This window comes from Triplophysa rosa, linkage group LG21 (assembly GCF_024868665.1).
Source record: "Triplophysa rosa linkage group LG21, Trosa_1v2, whole genome shotgun sequence".
Lineage (NCBI taxonomy): Eukaryota > Metazoa > Chordata > Actinopteri > Cypriniformes > Nemacheilidae > Triplophysa > Triplophysa rosa.
The window spans coordinates 13,182,969-13,210,892 of record NC_079910.1 but is presented as its reverse complement, the minus strand read 5'-3'; the positions used below and the strand labels follow the sequence as shown (position 1 = coordinate 13,210,892).

Here is a 27,924-nt window from a genome sequence, read left to right as displayed (position 1 = left end):
GCGATATTAAAGGCAGAAAGCAGGATTCATCGAGCCAGCTCACTTTCTAAATCTATGTCATCGGCAGTCCGTGAATGATAATGCTGTTACACCAGTACAAAAGAAAAAGAAATACAGAAAGACCTCTTTTTTGAAGTAGCAACACTCACATGATATATATATATTACAAGGCGATGATAATGAAATGTATAAAAAAAGACATCATTTTTTCCTCAAAAGAAAAGTATTTTCTTACATGATTGACTATTAGGTCATTCTTCATAAGAAGAATCCTGGTCTCTTTCGTCTTAACAAAACTGAAGAAAAACAAGGGAAGACAAAACATATACATATTAAATAGATGTATAAATATTAATATAAATTAATAATAAGAATTAAGCAAGCGTCTGTTATTTTAAGATAAAATCAATTTCCTTCAAGCAAAATTACATTCTATATATGATCATCTGGGGCTAGTTGTCACAAAATATGTGAATATTAAGCGATACATTTCTGAAGTTCCTGACTACAAAAAAGTTTAATATTTTATATTTTTACTGTTAGATTTCCCAATTTATTTAATACATATAGACTGGGAAATTTTGTCTATATATATATATATATAAAGAAATACAAACATTTAAGTATGAATTTGTGACTCTTAGGCCCGGTTTCATAGACAAGGCTTAGCCTAAACCAGGACTATGCCTTAGTTAATTTAGGCTATTTAAGTCGCTTTTATTAAAATGCCTTAGAAAAAAAACATTACTGATGTGCATCTTGAGACAAAACAATGTCACTGACATATTTTAAGATATGTCAGGTCAAGTTATTTTCAGTTGAGACAGCTCAAAATAAATTTTAGTCTGGGACTAGTCTTAAACCTTGTCTGTGAAACCGGGCCTTAGTTACTGAGATTACCCTTGTGACAACTAACATCAGTCTTCCCTTGTGCATGTGTATTTTGTTTCAATAAATCATAAATGCACAGTTTTCTAATTGTCATTACTTGCAGTATATGGTCTTTCCTGCGAGTGAACTTTACTGGTACTGGTGTGATATGCAACTATAGTGAGTAAATACTGCCATCGTGAGGCTGCATTGCAATATAGCAACACATTGTCAACGGATTGTGAATGGACACATGGATTCCAGTCTCATCCGTTACTCGGAATACACAACTCAACCAATGGCTTTTGCACTGCCTGTGTGTGTTTGTGTGTGTGTAAATATACAAACATTCTTACTTTCCACCGGTTTCCACACTCGTTGCACAGCACGAAGGTGGTCATAGGTTCATCAGCGCTGCGTGTCTGGACCTGCATAGACATCCTGCATTACATTCCTGTGCGTTTCATGCGTCAATGCAATATAAACTCTCTTTCACTCAAGACAATACGAGGTCATCGCATGAGCACGTCGAGGACGGTAGGTGTAGTGTGGATGTATTTGTGTTTCGGGTGAACTGCAGTGTAAATGTGTTATACAACAGTCGTAATTGCTGACGAGATGTCGTAACATCATACCTGAGTGTCGTAACATCATACCTGAGTATAGGTGCAGTTCTTTCCCTTGCACTTGCCACAGACAAACATATCCGTCTCTGTGCCGCCCACTTTGGAGAGCTGGTGCTCTCGAATGGACTCCTTCGTCAGAGCTTTTCTGATCTCTTTTAGCTCTGCACTCGCCATCTCCTGCCACGAACGACAAAAAACAAACATCTCACATTCGGCACTACTGTACTGTATAAACCAACTCGGAGCAAATCAATTCATAAAGTACTAACTCTGATCACATACTTCTGCTGTCATGTTGGCGATGCGGTCCGGTGGGATGTTGCCACATAGAACGTTTCGGCGCAAGTCTGGGTTTTTCTGGTCCTTGAGGTTGGAGATGCGACTCCTCAGTCTGGACTTATACTTCATGTCGGTGGATTTGAACTCCTGGTAGATATGTGAATCATGCAGTCTCCAGTCAAGGAAATATAATGTTGACTGTGAACCAGCCATCACATCTTTGAAACATGGACTATGTTGAGAGAGAATGCAAATTTCTTGCAACTCAAACAGGATTAATGACAATTTTTTTAAGGGGCTTTCAACGATTTCATAGTTCCTAACCAGGAGAACAGGAACTACCAGCGAGTGTATGCTGAATGGGTGAACGCATGCCATAGAACATCATTTTAAAATGTAGGTTCCTATGATTATTCAGGCATAAAAACAAAAATTTATATGGGTAAAATTTGGAAATTTCTATGGGGAAGTGAACACATGAACAGCATCCCCAGAGCTGCGGTGAGACTTCACGAGCATTTTGCTGTTTCATTTGACAAAAGCTACTGTTTAACACACAGCTAAGAGGACTTTGGGGCGACTCGTCAAAATAAAAAAAACTCCTGTTAACTTGAACAAATATGACACACCCACGTGAAAAAAACTGTAGTGTACTATATTATTTACTTGAGTAAATTGCACTAAATTTACCTGTAAATTACTTTTTAAAAAATACTACAATTTTAGTACACTTAAAAAAAGAAATGAAAGCAATAACAGGAAATTTACTGATAAGGTACAGGTTTATATTACAGATAGTTGCACATTATGCCTTATTTTATGGACAGTTTTCTGTAAGGTGCAAAACCACTGTGGTATATCATCTTCTATGCTATAGTATACGCAAGTATTTTTTATAAATATAAATATTTTACTACTGTATATTAAAAAAACGCGGAATTCAAAAAATTTAAGCAGAAAAAATACATTTGGGAAAAAATAAAACGGCCTTTAGGGCTCTAAAAATGATACAAGACATAAACATTCAAAAAACTAACACAGCTAGTACGTTTCTAAGATCTCTGCTAAAGATCTGGAAATCTGAAAAACATCTGCTGTATAAAAACATCTGATAAACATCTTAGAAAGGGCAGTTTTACATCCATTCTAAATCATAAACATCTTATAGCCATCTTCTAGATGTCTACAGTATGTGACATCTGACAGCAGACATCTCAGAGATGCGTTGCAGATGAACAAACTATAAAATAAAATACATCTAACAGATGTAAAGGCAGACATCAAATAGACGTCTCCCAGAAGTATGTGTGCTATCAAGGAATGTAAACGCCATTTACCCGTTGCATGTTTTGTTTTTGCCAGCCTCTGGTATATGTCGCACTGCATGTTGTTGTGTATGAGATTTTGTCCATGACAGACAACAAACACAGCTCCGATCAAATCCAGTTGTTTTCGTTTTTTAAATACAGCACTGTCGAGTGGCTAACGTCACCTCAGAGGTCCTAACGCCAAAGCCTATGCAACCAGGAAAATGGCGCAAGGGAACATTTTATTTTATAGAGATCGTCCACGTTCCTATAACTACCCGGTGCAAAGCAGCTAAAGCATCAAAAGAACCGTGAAAGGGTTTTAGTCAGAGCAGTGCTAAGGTACAACGTTTTTCGTAACAGGAAGGATATAATCTTCAATCTGTGCTGCTAGGTGTTCACAGTCTACTCCAATTGTTTGGTAATCACCTGCATAAGAAGACACAAGTTTAAATCTGAGATGCCGAATATTTTCTGTTCCTTTGTTGCTTTTAAATGGACAACGTGTTCATCTCTTACCATCTGTCTGGAGTGCTGACACCAGCAGCACTTTGCATTTAGTCCGGACGCTGTCAGTCGTAACAGGCACAGGTGGAAAAGTGGTGAACTTGGGGTTTATCGGGGTGGTGGGAGTTTTCGGCGTCTCAGGTTTACTAAACAACATGAAAGTGTAACAATATAACACTTTTCTACTGACAGTTTCAAGGCAACAACATCAACAAACATTTCTGCGCATGAGCGCGTTCGTGGGCTTCCCTAATCCTCAGGTACACATTTTCAAATAATAGAGTGCCTGTAGATTATTTCTGATAACAACCAAAGAAATACTTTATTAAGTATTTAATAAAATAAACATACAACAAAATTCAACAAATCGTTTATTTATTACAATCATTATACAATAAAATAATAATGTAAATGAATATTAACATAAATAAAATAAAATAGTTATATTATTAGACACTAGCCAGACCGATAAACACAGACCGCAAGTTAATTGCAGTCCAGTTCAGATAAAACGGTCTATAACGGCCATTACGAATCGTTTAATGTTGTGATATGTTAATAGTAAGATCTCACACACCTAGTGTCACTGGATCCAGGAGAGTCTTTAGAAGAGGACGACTGGAGAGGAGATCCTACTTTTTTCTTCTCCTCCGATTTACCCTCAGAACCATCTGTATCAGAGACAAAATACTCAAGAGTCCAGCACATCAGATTCAAAGGCACAATGATAGATTAGAGAATAAACAGCGTACCCAGCAGTTTCTTCCAGGTCTTGATGAGTGATTTAGCCAAAGTCTGTACCTCCTCATCTGAGCTCTGTTTCCGCACCGCGTTCACTGACATCCCAATCCGGGTGGACTGAAGCGTACAGAGGGAAGCACATTTGAATAAAGCAAAAAACACATTTGTTTGAATGAAATGCAGTCAAATACATTTACATTTACAATAGTCAATTTTAATCTTGTGACACAGTGACACTCATTTTAAAAATGTTGCATCTTTAGACTTCAGAGGAAATAAATGTGTAAATAAAAGGAAGGACTTTTACTTATAGGGAAAGTACACCCAAAAATAAAAATTCTGTCATCATTTACTCACCATCGAGTTGTTCCAAATCTGTATAAATTCTTTGTTCTGATGGACACAGAGAAAGATATTTGGAAGAATGCGTGTAACCAAACAGTTCTTGGCCATCGTTGACTACCATAGTAGGAAAAATTACAATTATAGTCCAAGGTGCCCCAGAACTAGGGTTGGGAATCGTTTCAATTTTATCGATTCCGATTCCAATTCTGATTCTGCTTATCGATTTCGATTCTTATCGATTCCCAGTTTCGATTCCACAGTTGAAGTAAAACATTTAGATATCGACCTGTATGGTCATTTAGCCTGCTTATTGACTTGTTTGCAAAATATATATATATATTTATGAGCACCGTTTTGTGTATATTTACACATAGAAACACACCTTTTCTGATTTATTACAATTTGTATTATCATAGTTGAACTACATCATGGTTAAACTGCAGTTACTATAATGCAACTATGGTTAATTTGTGATTCCTGTGCTTTAATGCAAATTCTATAGCTAAACTATGCTCACTATAGTAAAAAATATCGATCATTTTCATAAGGGCTTTTATTGAGATATCAGCAGATCATGCAACGCATGTACTTTTCTGAAAATATGCACACAGGAATTGATAAGAGGAATTCAAATTTTAATCTCAAGTATCCGATTCCTATTCCTTTCGATTCCGATCCGATTCCTAGCCTTTCGATTCCGATTCCAAATTGGAATTGATTTTCGATTCCCAACCCTACCCAGAACTGTTTGAAACTGAAACTGAACTGTTCTTATTTCAAACTGTTCTTATTTCAAACAGTTCTGGGGCACCTTGGACTATAATTGTAATTTTTCCTACTATGGTAGTCAACGATGGCCAAGAACTGTTTGGTTACACGCATTCTTACAAATATCTTTCTCTGTGTCCATCAGAACAAAGAATTTATACAGATTTGAACCAACTTGTGGATAAGTAAATGAAGACAGAATTTTCATTTTCGGGTAAACTGTTCCTTTAATAAATGTGCAAACCCCCGACAGCAACCAGAAGTGTCTTAACCTTACCACTTTTGTAGGGTTTTGAACCTGCTCCCTTTGGTTTACCATCTTTGCATATACTTTATCCTTAAAATGTGCCTGGTGCGCATGTTTTCAGGTTAAAATGACTTTGTGATATCTGCATGGAACTCTGTGCAAGCATGTTTCAATGCCTAGTCATCAGGGCATCTTTAACCACTACACAACCCACAACACTGAGCTCAACAGGATCACTAGTTGTTCATCTGCTATGCATTTTGATGCAAATATGTATCTTTTGATTTTTATGCATGACCCTGTAGTTAGTTCCTGTAAATAGTTAAAATCAATAAAAATAAAGACATTTCTTAGTTTAGTTATTTCTAAAAATATATAAATCTTTCTACTTATGTCAAGCGCTAGAATATTTTTTTATTTAGAAATATAAGAAAAGTGTGAGTGCCTTAAAATGTGCTTAATGGGGAGCCTTAAAGTCAAAAAGGTTGACATCTACTGATCTAAACTGAGCAGTTTCTTATCCACGTGAGCACCTGTAGGGTCTCCAAAGACATCGTCATGTTCTTCAGCTCTTGAAGCAGGTCAAGGGCGCCATCCTGCAAAACCCCCACAAAATCAGATCAATACACCAGCTTCAACACGCATCAAACGCCATGCTTTTAACATGTAGGTTTTTAAGTATGGCATATTTGACGTTAACAACTGCGCATCTGTTGCGTTTTGGGTATGAAACGGGTAACGTTACAGACTCGTGTGTGAAGTGTTAAATCCCGCTTTTGTTTGCGCTGGAGAAATTTGGAGAACAACCAGCTGCCAACTCATCAAAGCACACAAACACGAGGGTAAAAGTCCCCACATGTGACAGTGTATGAAGACTGAGCAGTTCAAAACAGGTGATAATCCGACTAAAAACGCGCGTGGGACCATATTGATCTGCCTCGCGCTTGTACATTTTGGTTAATATTAAAGTCTTGCAGTAAGTTTAAACCCTCAGCAGGTTGTCACTAAAGCATCTGCTTTAAAAGAGAAAAAGGCATCGTTTTTAAAAATAGCATTGCCGGTCCAGGCATCTAATGCTGATGGGACACGCGCACGAGAGTTGTGAAACAGACACATTCATGCATCTCGGGAAATTTCCTCCACAACTGTTCTCTTTTAACGTTACCTGCTTTTCAGATGCTACAGGAAATCTGTCACACTTACTGTGTTTTTCTTGTGCACCATTTTGTCCAGCTTTTTAGCGATGCGCTCCACTTCTTGGTCCTTCACCATGTTTAAAGGTTTGCGGTTGTTAGATGGCGCTTACGCTCGTGCCTCCATTTATGTGTGAAAATGCGCCTATCTGTGTCTCTTTTAGTGGCCGTATGAGAGGAATCCACTGCCTTTCTCAGGGCTCTCCACTGTTGTGAAGCAGGGCTTATGGGAAGTGTAGTTCATACGGGCCGACGCAGAAAAAACGAGCACACAGATCAGGAGCGATATTTTTAAGTGTTCATCACAAGCACCGCTACGTCTTCGTGTTACATGTAGGTGCTGTCGTCTGGTAAGTGATTCAGGATTCATTGTGATTTTTATATGAGGGAAAATATAGCGAAACATCATGGCGTTCAGTCTATGAAACTTGAACTTGTGTGATGGGAGCCGGATTTTGCTATGCTGAGGCGGTGTGACATGGTTTCAGTTTAATAGGCGTGTAACGGGACGATTCAGTAGAGGGCGTCATTGTAACACATCTGAAACAGTTACACAGCGGCTCTAAAATACCACACCTATAGACACATTTACAGCAAGTTCTCCTCATGCATTAGCTAACAACACATAATATAGTGAAACAGCATGCATTTATTTCGCTTAATGTTAGTTAACACAACTAAAATTGATTGTTGGTGTTAGTTCACTGTGACTTCAATGTTAACCACGTTTAAGTGTGTATTTGTAAATGTTGATAGATAAAATGTTGAACTATTAAATGGTGTATGGTTGTGTTGTGTTGTGTTAATGTATGTTAACTAAAATAGTTAACAAATGGAAGTGTTACTAAAAAGCACACAGTGTTAGGGCTGCACAATATATCGAAATATCGCAAATGTGCGTTTCACAGTATGCACATTGCAATGGTTTGCAATAGATAAATATGAATAATTCCAAAAGTTATGTTTAATCAAACATTCAAGTTGATGCAGATAGCAGAGCGACTGTGTCTGATGTGTGAATGATCAATAATTAGAAAGAATGTGAAACATGTATGCTGTATAATTTTCAGTTTTTAAATATATTTTAATATAGTTTAAGTTGACTTTAATTCAGTTCAATTCAATTCAAAAAGCTTTATTGTCTATCCCAAGTAGGGTAGAAAATTGTCTTTAGACAAACGGCTCAAACACACAAAAGATTACAAATAATCATCACAACAACACTTCACATGATTACATAAACCACTTCACAATAATAATACATTAAAAAATCATTTTAAGATCCTATTTAAAATACCAATTGCAGTTGGGATAAAGGTCTTTTTATACATGGCCCTTTTCGCTAGAGGCACTTTATACCGTCTGCCTGAGGGAAGTAACTGAAAGTAACTGCTTTAAGCGTTATCATGTCGCATTATTTAGCAACTTATATCACATTTTTCTTAAATGTAGCACTGCCTATTATAGCTTACCATCATGTCAAAACAATAAAAAAGAGGAAAAAGTTGCTTAAATGTAAATGAATGAGCTTAATACCGAATGAACTATGTTGGAGTCGCATGACCAGATTTATCTTAAACCCTATTCTATCCATATGCTGTATCAAATCCCAGATAAAAACATGTACAGTAGACACAAAAAGGTCAGAGTGATACGGGCATCTTTTTCCTTAATCTCGAGAGTGTCAGAAGTGAGTGAAACACAATGTAGGAGTGTAGTTTTATCCTAAAATCATTTTTTAAAAATCTGCAAATATGAGTATTTTTCTAGCTGTACAGTCCTTTTAATGGATTACATTGAAAAACACCGCAACATGCCCCATGACAATAAGACAAGACAACATGCTGTTTTTCCCAGTCAGATACCTGACCACAATTGACCCATAATGCCCCACTGAATCCAAGTTCACACATTCACTATGTACACATACAGAAGGTAAAGCCTCTATATGAGTAAAGATGACAGCATGGCATGTTTCACAACTGAGGAAACCCCACCTCAGCTACAGTATGATGGAGAGGGGAGGGGGGAGTCCCTGAGATGGCCAGCTCAGGTCTCACTCAGTGGAGCAGGAAACCCGGTCTTCATCACCCTGCTGAGGTCATCTCTGATTATAACTGGACCGGGTTAAGCCAGCCCGACAGGCTCGCTGGAACATGCCCTGTTCCTGTCATACAATCACTATTCAGAGAGACACAGGCGGTGCCATTCTTACTTTGGGCTTTTGTGTGTTTCAGAAATGTGCTGATTGACATGAAAACGAAGTGCGTGTGATGTGATTTATTTCACAGGGTTTATCAGTGTGAGACTGCTGCCCTGCATTAATCTGTCATTACCAGATATTGTGTTGAACTGCTCGTAAATAACAAATTACTGTTATATGTGACCCAGCTAAAGTCCTTTTTTGTGTTTTCTACATTAAATCATCCCACATAATGTAAAGAACATTCTGTGAAAATATAACCTTGATTTCTTTAATATTGATGGGATGATGCCATTTCCAAAATTGAAATCGCGGTGAAATTAATGGTTGAAATCAAACTTCATAATTACATTTTTTCAATTCTTTTTTTTTTTTTTCAAGGGAAACAAGACTTTTTGGTAATGTAAGATAATAGATGACAGTTAAAGGATCAAAATACCTCATCCTGACACACTAGAAAAAAATCTTCTTACTCTGTATGTTTGTATTGTTTTCCAGTAGAGATAAGATTCTTAGATCAAGATGTATTTACGTGAGAAGCAATAAGACATTAAGTCTTGTTTTCTGGGGATTTGCGATAGTAAATTTATGCTGAAAACAATAAAAAACATTTGCCATTGGAGTAAGAAAAAATATCCTTGCTTTCCATTTGAATTAAAGGTGGGGTGGTTGATTTGGAAAGGTGCTAACTTTAGCCTGCTAGCACTGAAATTATAATCCCACCCTCTATGCGATTCGTCGTCCAAAGCCACACCTCCTCCAAACACATGAATGTATTTTGTAAATCCATGTAGCGAATTACAAACCAAATCCATTAAATTCTTCTCGAAGCATGTACATACCTGTCCAAAAGAAAGAGAGCAACCATCGTCTTTCAGACCCTTTGTGTGTCGGGGCTGTCTCCATCGTGTAAAAGATGAACCGATGTTAATTCGAGTTTTTCCTCTTTCATGATCCAGACGTTTTTTCGTCACTGCTTTTTCAAAAACTAACTTTCGTTTTGTAGACTTACTTGTTGTCGGTTCCGCAGGAAAGTTTGATTGTTGCTGATTGTCCGCCATTCTCCCTACATTGACACAGCGGACGTGAGCGTGCTGCGGTGCTGATGATGTCTGCGTGAACAGGGTGCGCAGTGGTATGCAACATACGTTGGCTGAAAATGTACACATGACCAGTCACAGCGTTCAGCCAGAACGTTTTGATTGGGCGAACGTTTTTTGGTACTACGCCTTTCACAGACGATATACAATTATAAAAATATTATTTGATCACTATACTTCTTGATTGCTTTCAGCATGTAAAGAGATTTCCAACCAACATGACAAAAAAAAATTCTGGACAGGATCACCCATCCTGCCTTTAAATGTATTGTTCTTACCCATTAGCAGATTTTTTTCACACAAAAAGTTACTTAATTTTGACAAATCTTTCAGAAAAAGCTTTAATATATCTAAAAAATGCTAGGTTATTTTCAACCCAGTGTTGGGTCAAAAATGACCGAACCCAACCGTTAGGTGATAAATCAACATGGTTGTTTTAACTCATTGTTGAGTCAAATATAAACATTTTCTGGGTTAATTTGCTTCTCAAATCTTATATAAAATGTTTAGATATTTGTACTGAAAACAAGACAAAGATTTTAGAAATGTTAGAAATTAAAAGAAATGTCTAATTTCTTTGTATGGTTGTACCAAGAACATGTCTATTTTTGAACAGACTGTATTATGTAGACCAATTACTGTAAGTACTTTAGGACTGTCAGATGGATGGAATAGTGTATATAAAACCTCCTTTCCAGAATCCCTGTTCTTTTTCATAACATCAAGGGTACACATTTGTTTAGCTCTGCTGTTCACATACAAGGGAACAGGGCTGTGTTTGAGCAAGCGAAAGAGAGAGAGAGATGGTAACATCTCATGCAGGCAATATCATGTGTGCTGAGTTTAAACAGATCACTCTGTCAATAAGCACGTTAAAATTGAAGTCAGATGCCGACCACTTCTAGTCCTAAACCTACATCTTTAATCACAGAGGATATTCAACATCGCTCGAGTGAGTGCGACCTGTCCGATGCATTCTGAAAGCGTATAATACAAACAGTTTTGGCAAAGACAAACAGGGATTGCGTACTCTTTTGTTAATGTAAGCAAGTTGGTATGTGTTTATTACGGACGAATGATGCAAGATCACCCTGGCGAGGTCGTGCACGAAATATCTCCGGCACCAGCTCTGACAAAAGCTCGATGCGATAATTTGGACACAGCGTATCTGCTTGACCTCAAAGTGAGCTGGTCGTGTTTATTTAGCTCACTGTTGCGTGTCCCCCGATTCTCTTCCTCCCTGCAGTGCTTTTCGTTGTCGTCACCTAACCGTGTTCTCACATTACCTTTGTAACAAATGGATTTTTCTCTGGCCGTCCCCAAAAAGATAACAAACTTATACTGTGCCATATTTAATGTCTAGAGTAATTTTTCACTGTGTTTTTTACTATCTGGCAGTCCCTCGTTCGGCGAGATACCGTAAAACATGTGAGCCCGGTCGAGGCAAATGATGAGTTACATAAAATCTTAGGGAGAGAGGGACTGAACATCATCCAACATCTTATTAGAGACAAAGAGGCTTTCTCCTTTTCTCTGTCAAGGGTCCTTTCTGTCTAAAAGGAAAGTGCATGCTCTTGATTTCTAACACATGTAGGCTATGGGAGCACATAAAACAGTGTCGGTAGAAGTGTACGAGCGGCCTCAGGCATGCTCTTTATGTCCTGGTAAAGACATTCAGGTCAACAGTGATCTGCAGAGAACATAATCTAAACTCTCTTGTTCTGCTTTGGTTGGTTTCAGCAATAAATACAGTCAGGGCAATGTTAACATTATTAGTGTTCATGTAACATGCATTGAGTTTGCATAACAAAAGTCATGGGTTTGATTTTCAGCGAACACACATACTGATAAAAAATGTATACCTCGAATGCACTGTATAGGTTGCTGTGGGTAAAAGCATCTGCCAAATGCAGAAACGTTATGTGCTTATTTTGACTGTTGACACTTTTCATTGTTATGCAAGATCTGGAAACATAGACTGAAACGGAGAAGTAGCATAAACAATGCAAGTGATGTAATGAGGTGGCTCATGTACTGTAATGTACTGTAAATTGCTTATATACTATATCATGATCTATCTAATCTCTCTCTCTTTTTCTCTCTCTCTCGCTCTATACAGTATATAGCATAGCTATACACATGCACATAGCAAGCATGTTTGGTAAAAATTGTATTGAAATATCAGCAAATCAGAAGCACATGAACACTTCTGAAAATCAGAAATGGAAAACAGGAATTGATAAGAGGAAATGAAATGTAACTTTTTTGATCAATTATCCGATTTCTAACCTTTCGATTCCAATTCCAGAATTGGAACTGATTTTCGATTTCCAACCCTATAGGGAGCTCTGGGTGGTTCTGTTATGCGTTTACTTTTAATATTCAAGGTTTGAGGCTTATTAGCTTAATGAAGAGCAATAGAAAAGTGATGCTTACTATTGTAAGGGCTGCTAATAAAATCCAACGTCCAATGACATCATTGTTTTCCCGGTTGGACTCACGACAGGGATTTTTTATTTCTCAACAGGAAGTACAATAATGCAGCCACACAATAAGCCATTAAACACATCACACACATACATCAGCGATCACAATTGACCCAGCACATTTTGTTAATCTCCTTTTATAAAAATGAAATCTTCACATTTCTTGTCATCTTTAACTTATTTATTTAACACTGTTAGCCTTAAAATCTCAAGACCTCAAACCCCACACTGAAAACACTGGTACTAGCTCCAAAGAATCCAACTGCCCCAATCCAGTAGCAAAACCACCCACATCCTCTCAGTTTAATATTTCATCTCCTTTCGACAGCCACGCTCCCCTCAAAATCCAACCTCAATCTCCACTCTTCCCATGCACAAACATGACACCTCCAAACCTTTTACAGACGCTTTTTAGAACCCATGTCCTAATGCTCAGTTAAGTTACAGAACACATCTTCCTCAGGCCCTTTTTATTTCAACACCTCACCCACACGTTTCTTCGCTCCACCGAACCTTCCGGCCTCCTTCTGATCATTCCCTCCCCACATGCCCAGCCTTGACCCCCTCCGTCAGGGGAATTGAACGCTTCCCCTCGGCCCGTCTCAGCAGGGTTACCGTGCTGCTGTGCTGCAGGGCTCTGTGTGGGAAGCCGTCAGCACTCTCACTCTCACACGCACCTCGCCGCTCTTCCCATTCAACGCTTCCTCCGGCTGCCCGCCTGCCATCGCGCTCACACATGCCTTTTTTGTTTTTTTGTTTAGCTCATTTGTTCTTTTTTCTTTTTTTCCATCTCCCTTTCCTTCTCCTCGGGGATTGACAGAAGAATAGAGGGACAGTAAACCCGAGGTGTGCGCATTTCCTCCGCTGCTGGAGCGCTGGCAGCATTTGTACTCTCTGTCACTCTCTCTGTTCTTCCTCCACCATCGTCTTCCTCATGTCCCGTGAGGTCTCCTGATACAGATCAGATCCAATTTCATACAGCTCCATTAGACATCCTTTGCTACATTATGAAGCTTATGTGAAGTATACAGTACAATGCATTATAATGGAGTTTTCACTGATAGACTGATATTCCTCAAATATTTTAGTTAGGGTTTGTAACCCTCAGAATTACACCTCTACAATTTTTTCAGCTTGAACCATTTAACATGCATCGTGTTTTAAAGTCACAATATGTGAGATTTTTGCATTCAAATATCCCAAAATTTAGCATTATGTTTATTTTATTCATTGTTTACTTATATTATCCCAAATGTTTCCAAAAATCTTTCCAGAGAATTTTGCAATTTTAACAAGTGTAACATCCTCTGCGTGAAGAAGGATGCATGTGGAGGCAGTTATCCTGGGTCTTCACTTTCATCTTTCAGTCATCTGGCTACACCTTTGTTATTGTTTCGTGACTTCAAGCAGCACAAATTACTTATTGTGCCTTTAAGGGGCAGACTTTGGGGCAGTCGTGGCCTAATGGTTAGAGAGTCAGACTCGTGACCAGAAGGTTGCCGGTTCGATTACCAGGGCCGGCGGGTAATGACTGAGGTGCCCTTGAGCAAGGCACCTTACCCCTACTTGCTCACCGGGATAGCTGCAGTGATCGCTGCCCACTGCTCCGGGTGTACGTGTGTTCACCACTTGCTGTGCGTGTGTTCACTACTCTCTGGATGGGGTAAATGCAGAGGTCACATTTCGGGTATGGGTCACCATATCTGACTAATAGGTCACTTTCACTTTTTTTCACTTCAAGTGTTCTGTTTATTTTGCTGTCATTTTTGCTTTGTAAGCAATTTAGGATTTGCGTTTAGGAAAAGTACAGTTGACTAATTTCACTATTTCAGAATTTAAAACATTAGCAAAATTATTATTCTGAATGTGCTGAAACATGACTCTAGATAATTACATTAATTTATGTGTTTGGTTTTGTTTTCATCTTCTTTAAATGAACAAAAGAAAATATATGATGTAAGATATATAATGCAGGATGGTTTAAAAATAAAATAACTTAAAATAAAATAAAATATGCATGATTGTATTTACAATGTTTTTATTATTTATTTTTATTACTTATTATTGATAAGAATGTGTATTAAAATTATTATGAATGTATTATACTATAGTATATGTACAAGCCTTATAGAAAATATGATCAAATTTCCTTATTTACCCAAAACAAATTCGTCTTAAAAACCCTCCTGATAACCTATATCAATTCTAGTTGCTGTGCCACGTCACGTTTGGTTCTTCGAAAGGTCACCGGCAAGGTAAACCTGTAATCCATCTCCTTTAAAATTGTTTTCATATTGTTTATGATCCGCTTCCAGCCCCATGCTGTTTTATTTTTACTTCGCTAAAGGCACTAAGTCTTTGCATTCATCTCCACCCATGCTGATCATCACCATAGAGATTCATCCATCAGCGTTTCTGGATTCACCAGCGAGAAGATCTGCTCTCAGGAATCTCAGCGTATGGGAACTCTCAGTTGTGTGTGAAGTATTTAGAATGATGGATCTCGTGATCTCACCGCGCTTTGATTCAGTCAGACTCTGGGAGGGATTTTCTAACGGACAGATGAGGCTGTGAGCGGGGCCCCGAGACGTGTGGCCGTTATATTTTTCGGTGTGCATGCACACATTGTCTCAGGTCTTGTGGCATGTCACTGTGGTATTGTATTTAAAAAGGACTCCTGGGAGTGTTTGCGTGTGTGTGTGTGTGTGTGTGTGTGCGTGCTGACTGGTTGGAGGCCATGATCTTAATTGGTTTTGAATATATTTGTACATATTTGTGTGTTCGCGTTATGGGGTGTGAAGGCCGAATTCATACTACAATCTGAGCAGACACTGTATACTCATTTACAGTATGTATATACATTCATATGTAATTTTTTTTAAGTTCATATGTGCAGCATACAGCATTTTTGCAATAGCCCTATACTTAAAACATCCTTTCTCACAGAATACATTGGGGCATAAATAAGCAATTTGTTTGCATTGTTTTTTTAATCTATGTATTGATAAACAAGAGTCTGGCTCTGTGATTGTTGCATCATTGCAAGTATTGTTTTTATTATTACAACACCATATAGACCACTTCACAAGATGTAAATACTGGTCCAGAAGCACTTCCGGTTTCATTTTTAGTTATTTTATTTTTAAGATCTAGATAGGGATTTATAGCGGCCACTAGCGGTGAGTTTGAGAATTGCAACCAATCTCTCAGTCCAAACACGACGGTGGCCACCACAGTACAAAAAGATGTCATCGGCTGAGACAGCGTGTCTTCTCATGTTGACGCAGGGAAGAGATCATTAGAATTTCTAATTAGCATTAGAAAGACTGTGAGGGATGTCTTATATTTATTACATACAATAAAGGGTCTGTGGATTTTAAGTGTAAAAAGAAGGATGAAAGTCAAGCAGGAGCTAGGACCGCGCGTTAATATTATAAAGACTTTCAATTTCCAGTAGAGATGTGTTAAGACCCGCGGTAATAAGGCTTTTAGCGGAGATACTCATAGATATGTATGGTGATAATGTTACTTTCCAGTGGAGAGAAAGATCGTCTAAAAATCAGAAGGTTGCTTTGATTCGGATCAGTATGTGAGTAACATTGGTTTTACTGTTTGTTAGAACCAAGATATGTTATTGATGTTGTAATATTAGCTGTGTAATGGAGCAGTTTTGAGCATCATTGTTTATCTGGAACCAGTGTGCTGTTATATATACTCGTGTCGTCTTCGCATATTTTATTCATTTGCATTATTATTTGCGTGGTCTAAGCATTTAATGCTTCCATTGCACAACACGTTTGAGGGCAGAGCTAGCTAACAGTAAATAGCAACGCTGTTAAAGGTGTTTGAACTGACAACAAGATAGCAGTTAGGAGTAAGTTAGTAGACGTTTTCCCCCCTTTGCAAAGTCAGGGACAACCGGACTAACTTACGTACCGCAGGGTAGAGGGAGAGGAAGAGGAAACGCGCTTTGCAGAGTTGTTTGTCCGTTTAGGGCTACAAAACATGGCGGCGAATTCAGTGTATGTAGGCCTGCTCTGTATGAAGATGGAAATAGCTAATTCTAAGGTAATACAAACATAACGGTTCATTACGTAAGGTCTTTATACACCTCTGAAGAAATAGTTTTGTATATTATATTGCATTTCTGTCAATAGATCCTCCTAAAAATCCCACATTGCTCCTTTAAATCTTACATGCATAATTAAAGATATTCTTTTAACATTTTGATTTGTTTATAAATGTTTTATGACTGTATTTTGTTCAAACGTTTGTGTAGTGTTACAAACTGAAACAGGAAGTTCTTCTGAACCAGCGATGGACCAGCATTGTTTACATCATCCAAAGTGGTCTATACAAAAAAGCATACAGAGTAGATTTAATGGATACTTCTTATTATTAGTTATTATTAGTTGGTTCTTTATTTTAAGTATACTAACAACAGCACACTTTAAAGTGAGGTCACTCTTAAATAATCTAGTTCACCCTAAAATAAATAATCGGTCATCATTTACTCACCCTCTTGATATTCAAACCTGTATGACTTTCTTTCCTCTGCAGAACACAAAAGAAGATATTTTGAAGAATGTTGTTAACTGGTCCGCATTCACTTGCATTGGTTTTGTGTCCATACAATAGAAGTGAATGGGAGCCAGTGCTGTTCGGTTACCAACTTTCTTCAAAATATCTTCTTTTGTGTTCTACGGAAGAAAGAAAGTCATAAAGGTTAGAAATGACAAGAGGGCGAGTAAATGATGACAGAATTTTCATTTTTGGGTGAACTATCACTTTAACAAACTTCTTTTTGTAAGCGTGTTCACTCCTGTTTAATGCGTTTTAAATGTTTATTCAAGAAATAATGCAATGAATTGTTTTTCAGCCTTGAACATTTAATATTTGTGATAGACATATAATAGATTTTTCTTTTTTTACAACAAAAACAAATCGCAAATTTTTTCATAAATTTTTCAATAAATTTGATTTGACAGACGTAAATGATAAATATTAATGTTATTTTGCAAGTATAATTGGGATAAAGTAAACATCTGTTAAGTATTTCTACAGCTTTTTTGGGGGGTGTAGTGATTTAAAAACGGAATAATGTTGTGGATAAACTGCGAACATTGGCTGAGTAACAAAACTGTGAACACCATAGAAGGGATAAACTCGTACACCCCCCCCCCAAAGTTTAAATAGGCACTCTCCTTAGCAGTTAAATATGTTGTTAATCATAAAGTAAATATCTGTACTTATAGTCCAGGGAAACAAATGCTATCCCATTCCATTCTCTCTCTCTTTCTGTGTCTCTCAGACGGACGCACATTCACAGCCATACCACCAGTGTCAGCACAATTCCCAGAAACTGCCCCATTCCTCCACCACCCTCTCAGGGCCTATACAGCAGCTTCGCTCTTCAGAGAAACTGCATGCTTGGCGCCAGGTCCGTGCTCGCACATAAACACCCGCACATATATAGATCTCAGTCAGATTAATGGTTTCTCTGAATACAGTACACACTTATTCACATTGGCTTCATTTCAGTCCCAGGTTTGTGTGTGTGTGTTTGTGGTGACCATGTGCTTTTTGTTTGTGAGTGTAACAGTAGTTTTACAATGCGAGTGTGTTTTTCCCCGCTGTGCCGGACTGCTGACTCAACAGTGTGCGCTGTCTCTGTGCTTTCAGGGACGCAAAGGCCCATGTGAGTGTGTGTGGCCCCTGTGCACTTTCTCTGCCCCTGAAGTCCCCGTGAACAAACAAGCCAACCATCGGCCAGCGCAGCAAATTCTCCAAACAGTGCATGACTAAGATTTTTATGGGTCCTCTCTATATTTAAAGCCTAATTTCACAAGCGTGTGTCTATAACTGTCGGCGTGTCGACATAGCTCTAGAACAGCATGAATGTGAGATCTATATTTAAAGCTAATTGTCGGGCAGACGCTATGTTTACCCCCTCTGGAGCCATGTGGCTTGTCTGTTACCAAACCAAATGTTTTCACACCAAATATACAGTACACACGCATGCACGCACACACACAGTTACACATTCTGTATTTTTAACCCCTTTTTCATAAAGTAATTTACACACAGTATCTGGTGTTAATGCACAGACAGAAAACATGTCATAAGACTGAAAGGTTTGACCGGAACCGATCCTCACAGACATTCATCAATCACATACACACACTCTCGAGTCACGCTGAGAACCCCCCCACTCTCCAGTATCAAACATTTTCCAAATAGCTGTGCAGACCACAGAATAGTTCCCCTCGTTTAGTGGCAAACATAAACATCAGAGACTCTCTCCTTTCTAAGACGGCTGCCGCATCCAAGGAAGATTTTCCAGCAGCCCTCCACAGCTCTACTTTCTCATTTTGGGGGACTGAATTATAGCGTTGACACCACATCGGCTAACGGAGTATCATCCAGAAGTCGCGGAGTCTCACTTCAGACTGTGATATCATTAGGTCTAGAAACTTAAATTAAAGCTTGTTATCAAAATAACACACACATAGAATGCCACCGTGGACTGAGTGACCTTGAAATTGACTGGTGATTTTACAAAAGTAAATATTAAGCGATATAAATAAACTTAAAAATTTTAACCATTACTAGTTGACTTGACCATACTGTAAATGCACTGAAAAGAATTCTACCCACTAAAATTAGTAATTTGATTGCCTTATTTGTATTTAACAAATTTAATTTGGAGTAAAATTGGTGGCAAAGTTTTAAATTACTTTAGATTGATTACTTCAGATTTACTTATGTAGTGACGAAAACAAACACAAAGAAAGAAAAGTTCATCAATAAAACGAATACTTAATACAAACAAAAACATAAATTCTGTCGCGGAATAATGATCGAAAATCATAAGGATTCAAAATGACTACAGGGACTGCGTAACAATAATCGTTACAAAACCTCATGACAGCGTTCAATACGATCAGCACTGCTAAAGCGACAGTAAAGAAACACAAAATTATCAAAGCAAGAACAGAACCTGAAACCAATCAGAACATTAAGTAGGACAACTTAATCTCCCTGAAAGCAGCAGCGTCGCTCGGGGCAGCCATTGGAAAACTGTTTTATCAAACACCACATTAAGACATTAAAAATACCCACTAACAAACATTTAAAATATCGTAAATAATGAAGAAAACTTACCCACCTGATAATGTGACACTCAGAACCATGTTCCCAAAGCTCATACAATAGCTTCTACGGCCTTTACAACGTCACAGTCACTTCGTAACTTTAAACATTAACATTTCCATTGATGCTAAAACACAATGCATTGCAACATGTAAAATACAGGTGAAACGGCTTAAAAAAATTAATACAGTTAAATCCTTCATATTAATACAGTATATCGTGCCCTATTTTTACTGATTATATACGCTGCAATTCGATTTTAATAGATTAAGATTATAATAATAATGTTGGTCACGATTTTGCTGAAAACGTCAGTTCGACTTCACATACTTAAAGATAAGTAGCATGCAGTGTTATATGTGTTTCAATCAGAGATGGCGATAGAGGTGGTTTCTAAGTGCTTTTGTGGCCCAAACTTTACTTGCGGTACACATCTTCAAAAAATAAGAGTCCCTGTAAATTATTTCTGAAACCAAGCAAAAGGTATTATTTGGGGTTACCAGTAGAAGAACCGTTTCTTGGCTAAACTTCAACAAATAGTTTATTTAATAACATTAATATACAATAAATGTCAGCAAATCGTTTATTTAAAACAATTATTATATAATAAAATATTTATGTAAGTGAAATAAAATACAAATAGTTACTGTATACTATTCACTAGCCAGACAAAACACAGACCGGAAGTCTTCGGGCCAGGCGCATGCGTCCGATGAAACCATCTGTAGAGGCAAACGTTACAAACTAAAGCTTTAAATTAATTGCATTTACATGTAATATGTGTAACATGTCATACTGTTACCAAGAAATCTATCCAGACTCATAACAGAGGTCAAAAAGTGCAACCAAGTGCAACAAATGTAAACTCCTCGCCCTCCTGTATGTTTGGGTGAGCCCCACTTTGACCTACAGGTCATGCCTGACCACGCAAACTCTTTGCTGATAAAAGGTCAGCTGACGTCCTGTGGTGCGGCATTTTTGTCTCAATCTGCGATCGCTGGGCATGTGAGTTTGGGCCAAGTCCCTGTGTGTCCAACGCTGATAGCATTGACCTAAGAAATCACCAACATCTGATTTACACTCCCACAGTAGGACTACAAAAGCAGGCTGGTTATCTGCACACCAGCTCTTCTTTTGGAATTAAACAAGCCTCCCTTGATTTTTGCCCTTGAGCACAGATAGATGGGAAAGAGAGATTGGTTCTGGAAACACACAAGAGTCCCAGTGTAAGAGTTTACGACTTAAAGTGAAAAATACAAGAGAAAAAATACACAAGACAAAACAATCCCACATTTATTTGTTGTATGCTGCAGGAATACGTGAAACTTTGCACATTTCACTAAATGCTACATCTTATCATGGGACTGCATCATAAATCATGCCACTTTCTGATTATTTCCAAAAATCAATGCATTGTTCAAATTTCAGACGTGACTTAACTAGCATATAGATATAAACACTAAAAAAGTCTAGATACTACGATACAGTTCTCTTTCAGCTTTTTTCAAATTCTGACCTCATGTCATTTCTTTAAACCCACTTGAACCCTATTTAACTTTGCCCTAATGTTCACCAAACTTGTTTTAATAGTAATTACTTTGAAGTGATGACTGATGTAGGTTTAGCCAGTGTCAAAGTGTCCTATGAGGCAAATGTATCTCTTCTGGGTGACTATAGAGTGTTGAAGGTGTGGTCCACATTCTTAGTGTGTTTATAACGGTATTATGATACTAATTGCAAGTTTGTGGCTCACAAGATGTGGTTTACATAAAACCCACAAAACCTCTCTATGAGTTGAAGAGGAGGCTGGGTGGCTGATATAACAACAATCTATAGCGCGAGAGGAGAACTACTCTAAAAATATTGTTACATGGCAATTGAAAATAGTCTTGATTTCTGAAAGATTTCTACCATAAGACGCACAACATTTTTACCACATTTGTTTGTATTCACACTATAACAGTGTATAGCTCTGCCTATATGAATACCTGTGTGCTGAGCTGCCTTCATGCACAAACGCTGCCAGCTTTTCTTTTTACTAAAAAGCGCTCTTGTCAACTTTTTCTTGTCAAAAAAGACTTCAAGTGCGTTCATGGCCTTAAGAGGTGTAAAATAAAAATGCTTAAAACTATAATTTTATGATTATAAAAACTATTTGCTGTAAGAAATACATGGTTTTATAACAATATTTTGTTTAATGACAAATAAATTATAATTAAGTTTTTAGCAAGATCAAAATCATAATAAGCATTATTCCATGGTTTGTTTGAATACTCGATTCTGATTGGCTGGAATGTGTGCATTAAAACCATTTAACAGGTAGTTCCAGCCAGTTTGATCAATGTTTGAAATTAACTGACAAAAATAACTGTCATTTTCACCTGTCTGATCAAAAAATACACTGTAAACATCAATAACAGCTAAGCTTTAACTTGGTAAATGACCATGGCATAAGCGGGATAACACACAGCTAGCCGTGCATTAAAGGGTTTTAATGCGCTTCGCAGAGGCAACCACCCGACGCGAAGCGGACTATGTTGCTTATGTAGTTTGTGGACCTTTGTGTATTACATCGTTACCCAGCGTCTAACAGGAACTATGCTGCATCGAATCCCGTTTTAAAGCTGTTGTTTACGTTAGCGGTTTTCGCTATTGTAGTAACGTTATTTACTTTGTACTGTAACGTGTTCTCACTGGTGAATGAGACATGATTTAATTGGAATTGGTCCAAGAGCTTCTGGTTTGTGCGCGTTCATGTGTTTTGGAGGAGGCGTGGCTTTGGTCGGCGTTTCGCATGGAGGGTGGGATCATGATTTCAGTGCTAACAGGCTAAAGTTAGCATCTTGCCAAATCATCTATTCTGCCTTTAATGCACGGCTTTCGTTAAAGGCATAGTTCACTTAAAAATAAAAAATCTGTAATTTACTCACCCCAAAGTTGTTGCAAGCCTGTAAAAAAATGTTGTTCTGTTGAACACAAAAATAAGATATTTGGAAGCTTGTTTGGAACCACTATAGTGGTTATGGTAGTCAATGGTGTCCCATTACCACATTCTTTAAAATATCTTCTTTTGTGTTGTACATAACAAAGACATTGATAGGTTTGGAACTACTTGATGGTGAGTAAATGATAATAACATTTTCATTTTTGGGTGAACTGTTCCTTTAATAATCACGAAATGCCATGATTGTGTTGATTTATTACAGATTATGTTCATAGATTATCCACCCTAAATACAGCTCATCTAGTTTGTCATTTAGCATGGTTTACTGTAAATCCACAAATTCAAGGTTTTAATTGCACACATAAACACACACCTCAGTAAAACATGCCTCAGTGCTGAATCCACTGTACTTCCGTCCACTGTTCCCGCACCACAACTGCTCTGTCAGCGAGTGGATATTCTTAGATCCAAACCCGACTGCTAATCAGCCTCACGAGGCGAGCTTTGTTTATCTGTGTGACATGACTTTGATTCCTCATTCTGCTTCTTCAGATTTATTTAAATAAATCGCTCTGGCTTCCTCTGTCTCCAAGTCACTATCATAACATGACCGGTCAGAGGGCCAGAGGAAGGTAACGGGGAGATGCAGCTCGGCTGCAGGCTGAAGATAGATAACGTGTACCCTGGGAAAGTGACCTACACTACGCCACACCTCAAAATTTAGTTGGACACTCATGTTAAACATAAAGGAAAGAGAGACAGTGACAGGCAGGTCTTTATTTAGTTACTTCCTAAATGAGGGCTCCAGCCGTTTCGTCCTGGTGTTATTCAGATGGGATCATCACAGAGGAATGCGAGACAGGCAGAGGGTAAAGAGAGAGATACTAGATGAAATCTTTCTTGTTTAGGAGAGATATTTAAAGGGTTTCTCTACCTAAAAATGAAAATGCTGTCATCATTTACTCACCCTCCAGTTGTTCCAAACCTGTATAAATTTATACTTTAAAATATGATTCTACAAAACGTACATTTACTTATACCATGGTCTTTTTGAATACTGGATTCTGATTGGCTGGAAGGTGTGCATATAAACCCTTTAACACACAGGTAGCTCCGGTAAGTTTGATTGCATTTGAAATTTAACTGACAAAATCACTGTAATTTTCACCTGTTTGATCTAAAATTTCACTGTAAACATCAATAAAAGCTTTAACTTGGCAAATGACCATGGTATAAGCGGGATAATCCACAGCTAGCCGTGCTTCGCGTCGGGTGGTTCCAGGACTCCACGTTGTGCATTAAAACCCTTTAACGCACCGCTAGCTGTAGTTTTCTTTTGTACCCTGACCTTGACTGTTTATTCTCTTCTTGGTGGACTATTCAATAAATTGCCATTTACCTGCACTTGAGTTCCGTCTCCTTTGTGAAAAGTCTTGACATTTTAATTTTTGCTATAAAATGGGTAGGTTTAGGTTTGGGGGTAGGTTGAAATACAATAGGTCTAAAAATACAAATCACTTATCGATACAATTATAAAAACGCACTGATCAAATATCTTAATGATATGAAAGGTTCGTAAATATTTTTTTTAGCTAAAAAATACGTACCAATTTTCACATTGTATACGTAGTAATACGTCCAAAGTTAACGTTTCAGCAAACATACAAAAGTTTTGTGCTTGTAAACGTTATGTAAATATACCTACGTATAAACAGAGACCAGGCTGGACTGCAAAGTAGAAAAAAAATATTTTTTTTGTTTTGTTTTGATTTGTTGAAGACAAAATAATATTTTGAAAAATTTAGTAGAGCAACGAGTTGTAGCGCACCCTTGACTACCATTCAATTTTTTTCTACTTTGGTAGTACTTTGGTGATGTCCCAGAACATTTAATTGCATTCTTCCAAATATCTTTCTTTGTGTTCAACAGAACACAGAAATATATACAGGTGGGGGTGGATATACTACTAAAACATTAACACAATGTCACTAAATCCAGGTCAACAAAAGTGCACTATAATACACTTAAATGTACTTAAAGTGCTCTATTTTTACACACTAATTCTGTACTATATTAATTTGTACTTAGTATTTCTTAAGATACTGTATACTTAAGAGGATCTAAGTGTACTTAACTGTGCTATTATGAGACACCACGAATAGAGGTACAAAAACTACATTTTTAGTATATTAATGTGTGACAATAGAGCACTTGAAGTACATTATGGAAGTGCACTTAAATATAAAGTGCACTTTTTTACCTAGAAAGTGTATTAAAAATATACAGTTTTACACTTGATCCCCATTGATACAAATAGGAAATATGAATTAAAAAGCATTGACTTATAAAACCACTTTGCAAAAGCTCCAATTCAAATCTACAGACATGAACAGACTTCAATAAATGATCATCTCTCAATTGGTTGGCTTTTTATTTTAATGCAGGCCTGCATCTGTGCAAATGTGTTATTGTAAGGGCGTGAATTGTTTTCTCTCTGCGAGTGAATATGCGTGTGTGTGTTATTGAATATTGTTAAAGCAGGGGATTCCCAAACATCGCCGGTTCCATCCATCAACACAAACTTCCTTTCATCAACCGGTCAAAAATAGAAAGGCGCATGAAATTTTCATATGAACGCACCCACATAAATACAACTAATTTAGGCCTATTTCAACACATCAATAAACAAAATCATACACGCTAGCTGACCTCATTAACACTGTTTTTGTTTATCAAAGCATGTGTATGTGTATGTTTGTGTGTTGTGTCAGTGCGTGTCCTCCCACGTACAATAAATAGAGAAATAAAAGATGAGAGGTTCTTGTGAAGTTCTCTGCCTCTAGCCGCTGAGTCTGGAATCTTGGCCAAATTTCCGCTGTGGTGTAGGTGTGGTGCCCGACTCCTGTTCTTTCACACAGGCGCGCACGCTGACACAGAGACAGCGGCAGACAGCGGCGAGGTGGGCGTGCTGCCGCTCGCGGCGGGCGGGAGGCCAGCGAGTGCCACGCCAAACCTGGCACCTCCACAAGTGCCCCTGAGGGGCCAGGCGGATCAGAGGTCAGCTGTCCCTTTCTTTTCCTGAACCCTGTCACTTCTTTCCTTACCGTTCTCAGTCCATCTCTCTCTCTCTCTTTCTCTGTATCTCTTGATCTTATCAGGTCCAGCATCTTTGACTTCCTGTTTCTGGAGGTGGAACAGAGGAACGGTGTGCCGTTCACACACACACACACATTTACTGTGAGAATGTCCAGGGGGGGATGCGGAGCAGACAGCCAGGCGAAGACCCCTGTCACGTATCCAACTCTTACCATCTACAAAAGGGAGCGACCTTCCCGTCCACACAACATCTGCCAGTAAATCACTGACACAGCAGAGGCATGCGTGTGTGTGTGTGTGTGTGTGTGTGTGTGTGTGTGTGCGTGTGTGTGTGTGTGTGTGTGTGTGTGTGTGTGTGTGTGTGTGTATTGTAAACACAAACATGAGGTATTTTTAGAAAAGATTGAAGTGATGTCACATGGATGTCATAAATACCGCATGGCAAATCTTCTAGGACAGGCAGATAATTCACGTTAAGGGTTTATCTTACGATAATGCGTGACTGCGTGTAAATTATCTTATTACACAACTACTTAACAGATAAATAAATATACTGAATTATTGATTTCAGGTGAAATAATTTTATTATGTGAGAAGTTCACAGAGTGATATGAGAAACATGACGGTCATTACTCAAAAATATTTGACCACAGAATGCCACGACTGACCAATCACAATGAATCTCAACCACCCCTCTAATAAGTATAAATACATAACAATCACGCCAAAGATCAATTTCAGAAAATTATGACTTTAAGCAAAAAAAAAAAAATTTTGTGGCCTTTTCCTACTGAAATAATGGAACCAAATCCTCTTTATGTAAAAATAAAAGGATATTATCTCTCGCTGTGCGATTCGGTGCGGCCTGAACTCTGATGCCTCGCCTGGATTTATTCATAGAGTGCAGAAATATTGATGTAGTGCTCAATGGGGGGAGAAATTGGTTGAAAGCAGCAGTCTAAAAATGGATGAATTGCAAAGGTGTGGAAATGAGGAACCACAGCCTTAATTTGTGGCTTTTACATCGACATTGCACACGTTCTGTACACATACATGCACTTTACACACATTCTCAACACTTACAGGTTATATCAAACTCTATAAAAATACATACTGTGTGCACATTGATTTTTATTTTTCGTTGTGTTTGTGGATCTGTGTGTGTCGAACTCTATTTGTGCGTTAAGATTGATGGTCTTTAACTTTCACATCCTCCGAGGTTAAATGATTGGGTTCAATGGTTGTTGACCGTGACCCTTCTCAAACAGAAGAGGCAGGCCGACATCCCATCTCATTAAAAGGTCGCTCGCCCTGACCCACCCAATGCTGCCATGTCATATATTTTTATAATAGGTTTCCAAATGGACACTTTTATGTCTCAGAGGTTGATTATTAATAATTTATTGTAAGGATTGCATTGTTTGTCTAGACCAAACCATTCTAGAAATAATCTAGAAGTATGAATATCAACTAAATGTGTTTTCCATCTGTAATAGCATGTTTATCTGTAACAAACAAACTTTTCAAGAAAAGCGGTTTGTGAAAGGGAATGCTAATGGTTAGTATTTTTGCAGCCCATAACAATATATCGATTTCTTGTCATCACGATCGACTGATACAGATCCTGATCCCAATACTGCTATATTGTTTACAGAAATTATGAATTTGATTGTTTTAATAAAAAAACTGACAGTTTAATGTCTTTACAAACAGTATCCCATATTATAATTATTGAAACAACACAATGTCAAACTGAACATCACTGCAACATACGTGGTGTACAAGGTGTACACAAGGTGTAAACATTGAACATTATGTGACTATTACATCATTAAATAGTCATCGGTTCATGAGATCCTCTAAATTCATTGAGTAGCGATCGAGACGTGATTTTCGGCTATACAGTTCTGAGACATGTAAAAAAATAAGTCGAATTGAAATATTTAATGTGCATGAAAGTGTCCATAAGTGTAAAAATATTACTTAAAGGCGGGGTGTCCGATTTCTCTTAGCCGTTGTTGATGTTCAAATCACCAAAACAAACACACCCCTACCCCAAT

General features: G+C 37.9%; 1 protein-coding gene and 1 long non-coding RNA gene across 3 annotated transcripts; one reads left to right on the top strand and one right to left on the bottom strand.

The window, feature by feature from the left end:
• Positions 1 to 235: 235 nt before the first annotated feature.
• tcea2 (transcription elongation factor A (SII), 2) lies at positions 236 to 7,094 on the bottom strand. The gene is made up of 10 exons (XM_057319874.1): positions 6,894 to 7,094; positions 6,224 to 6,286; positions 4,342 to 4,447; positions 4,167 to 4,260; positions 3,602 to 3,735; positions 3,444 to 3,511; positions 1,779 to 1,922; positions 1,527 to 1,673; positions 1,227 to 1,298; positions 236 to 296 (listed from the first exon to the last, which is right to left on the bottom strand). Exons 1-10 carry the CDS (start codon positions 6,960 to 6,962, stop codon positions 288 to 290), a joined length of 906 nt encoding a protein of 301 aa, XP_057175857.1. The 5' UTR covers positions 6,963 to 7,094; the 3' UTR covers positions 236 to 287.
• Positions 7,095 to 7,130: 36 nt separating this feature from the next.
• Positions 7,131 to 26,128, top strand: LOC130545412 (uncharacterized). Of its 2 annotated transcripts, none has more exons than XR_008961644.1 (3): positions 7,131 to 7,233; positions 25,687 to 25,825; positions 25,927 to 26,128. It is a non-coding gene; the product is annotated as an uncharacterized LOC130545412 (long non-coding RNA). The 2 variants fall into 2 exon arrangements; XR_008961645.1 differs by lacking the exons at positions 25,687 to 25,825; positions 25,927 to 26,128 and adding exons at positions 17,984 to 18,112; positions 18,355 to 19,460 and having other exon boundaries at positions 7,141 to 7,233.
• The last annotated feature ends 1,796 nt before the right edge of the window (positions 26,129 to 27,924 follow it).